Source organism: Propithecus coquereli, unplaced genomic scaffold (genome assembly GCF_000956105.1).
Source record: "Propithecus coquereli isolate 6110/MARCELLA unplaced genomic scaffold, Pcoq_1.0 Scaffold308, whole genome shotgun sequence".
Classification (NCBI taxonomy): domain Eukaryota; kingdom Metazoa; phylum Chordata; class Mammalia; order Primates; family Indriidae; genus Propithecus; species Propithecus coquereli.
This window is the reverse complement of record NW_012148708.1, coordinates 1,310,315-1,312,534: the sequence shown is the minus strand read 5'-3', so window position 1 is coordinate 1,312,534 and position 2,220 is coordinate 1,310,315. Positions and strand designations below refer to the sequence as shown.

At 34.2% G+C, this 2,220-nt stretch overlaps 1 protein-coding gene across 2 annotated transcripts in view; it reads right to left on the bottom strand.

The window, feature by feature from the left end:
* SPIRE1 (spire-type actin nucleation factor 1) overlaps positions 1 to 2,220 on the bottom strand; it is a 142,200-nt gene that overhangs the window by 94,175 nt on the left and 45,805 nt on the right. For both annotated transcript variants that reach the window (XM_012649996.1, XM_012649997.1), the window contains exon 3: positions 1,295 to 1,372. In XM_012649996.1, coding sequence (XP_012505450.1) covers positions 1,295 to 1,372 — 78 coding nt within the window. The remainder of the gene's footprint in view (positions 1 to 1,294; positions 1,373 to 2,220) is intronic.

Below are 2,220 nucleotides of genomic sequence, written 5' to 3'. Positions count from 1 at the left end.
TAATACCATTCCAAGTATCTCAGTAAACACAGCTATCAATAAATAAAGAATATTACAAACAGGAAACAACACAAATAACCAACATTTGTGATGAATGGATAAACAAATTGTGATGTATCCATATAATGGAATACTATGCAGCAATTAAAAGAAACAAACTACTGATAAAGGCAACAACACAGATGAAATCTCAAAACAATTATGCTGGGTGAAAGAAGCCAAAGGAAAACCAGTATATACTGTATGATTGCATTTATATAAAATTCTAGAATACAACTAATCTGCACTACAAAAGGCAGATGGTTGATTGCCTGGAAACTGGGGAGGAAGGAGGCAGGAGGTAGGATTACAAGGGGTATGAGGCAATTTTGGATGGTAATGGATAGGCTCATTATTCTGGCTGTGGTGATCACTTCGTGGGTATGTATATGTGCACATATATATCTCAAGATTTATCAAATTATACATTTTAAATATGTGCAGCTTCTTGTATGTCTATTATACCTCAATAAAGCCGTTAGAAAAGAGTATGGCAAACAATTAAAACCTCTTATGGCCAAAAGCGATTCATGCATATCCCCCAAATCAGCACCTATTCCTGTATTCTCTCATTTAATAATGGCATTATTTATCCAGTATTCTTAACCTAAAAAGTCATAATCCTAAAATGCGCCTTCCCTCGATACTACCCAGTCTAACACTTCATGACATTCACTGTTCTGCTGGCAAGGCTGTCATGCTTACCAAGTCTAAGTTTTTTAGGAGGGCAGGGACTTAGGTGTCACTAGGATTTAAAGCCATGCATGAAAAACAGTAGATACTCAAAGTTTGTCACATGAATACACCACACTTATCTGTTCTATAATCTGTCTTCTCTTCTAGACTAAATTTTATGAGGACAAGAGACCCCATATTATTCATTTTGCATCCTACAGGTCTTAATCTAGTAATCGTTCATTGGATAAATGAATGTTCTACACAATTAGTTTCACACTTAATCCTGAAAACACAGCTTAATCTTTGATTTATATACATGAGTATGTTATGGTATTACCATAATTAGAAATGTTAATATTTAAAACACTGAAATTCCCAGAGACATTGGGGGTGGTTCTAATAAAATCAGGATGCTTTTTAAAATGGGGAACAGATATTAATATTTCATCAAATGTAAGACTAAGTATTCAAATTCCTATATCAATTCATACTACTGTCCTTAATAACCAGCATTTAAAAAAATTGTACTATTATTTCAGACACTGAACAGATCAGAAAGCATATCCAGCTATCTTACCCAGTCAGCATTTTTCAGCTCCTCCAAGTCTGTGCTAGATTCATCACGCTTTTCCATTTCTTGAATTTTCTTAAGATTCTACCAGTTAAAATAAAAAGAAAACAGCCATGAAATTTTCATTAAGTTACTTTCTCAAATTAAAATTCCTGAGTTCTTCAGATAAAATGTATATCAAAGTATCACTGAAGGAGATGGTACAGAATCTATTCCTCTGTAAATTTTAAAGGTCAATTAAAATGGATACAGTCTTATAGAGGGATAGACAGAGATCGCTCACTCTAATTTCCTTTTAAGGCCTTGTGGTTAAGCCTTCAATCACAATATTAATTTATAGTTCTTAAGCTATATTGGCAGTTCCTTCTCCCTCAAACCCATCCATATTCACTCCATCATTGAATCTCATGGATATTACTTTCTCCATATTTTTTTTTTTTACTTAAGAGCCCCCTTATTTTCATCTCTGCTGCAAATCCCTTACTCCAAATATCATCATATTGTGCCTGGGCTTCTGAGTTGATCTTGCCCTGGACATGCTCCTCTCCTTAGCCCTGGCTGGTCTCTTGTATTGCTCACTACTCTTCCTTCAAATACCAGAGCCAACAGAATCACCAGTTCTTCAGAGAAGCCTTTCTTTCCTCCCTGAATAAGTCGAATGCTCCTATTTTAAAATTCTATAGTACCATATACCTTTCTTTCAAGTTCTTATCAACATTGTAATTTTATACTTATTTTTGCCTTCCCTCTAGATTTCATGAGGCAGATTCTATCTTTAGAAGCTAACACAAGCATGGACACTTTCTGATGTTCCATTGTATATTTAACATTCATCAAATAATTTAATGAATAAATTTCATTTCACATACTTGCAGTCCTGGACTATCATTTGGGTGATTTAAACAGTTGTTTACCCTTTTAAAGCTTTATAA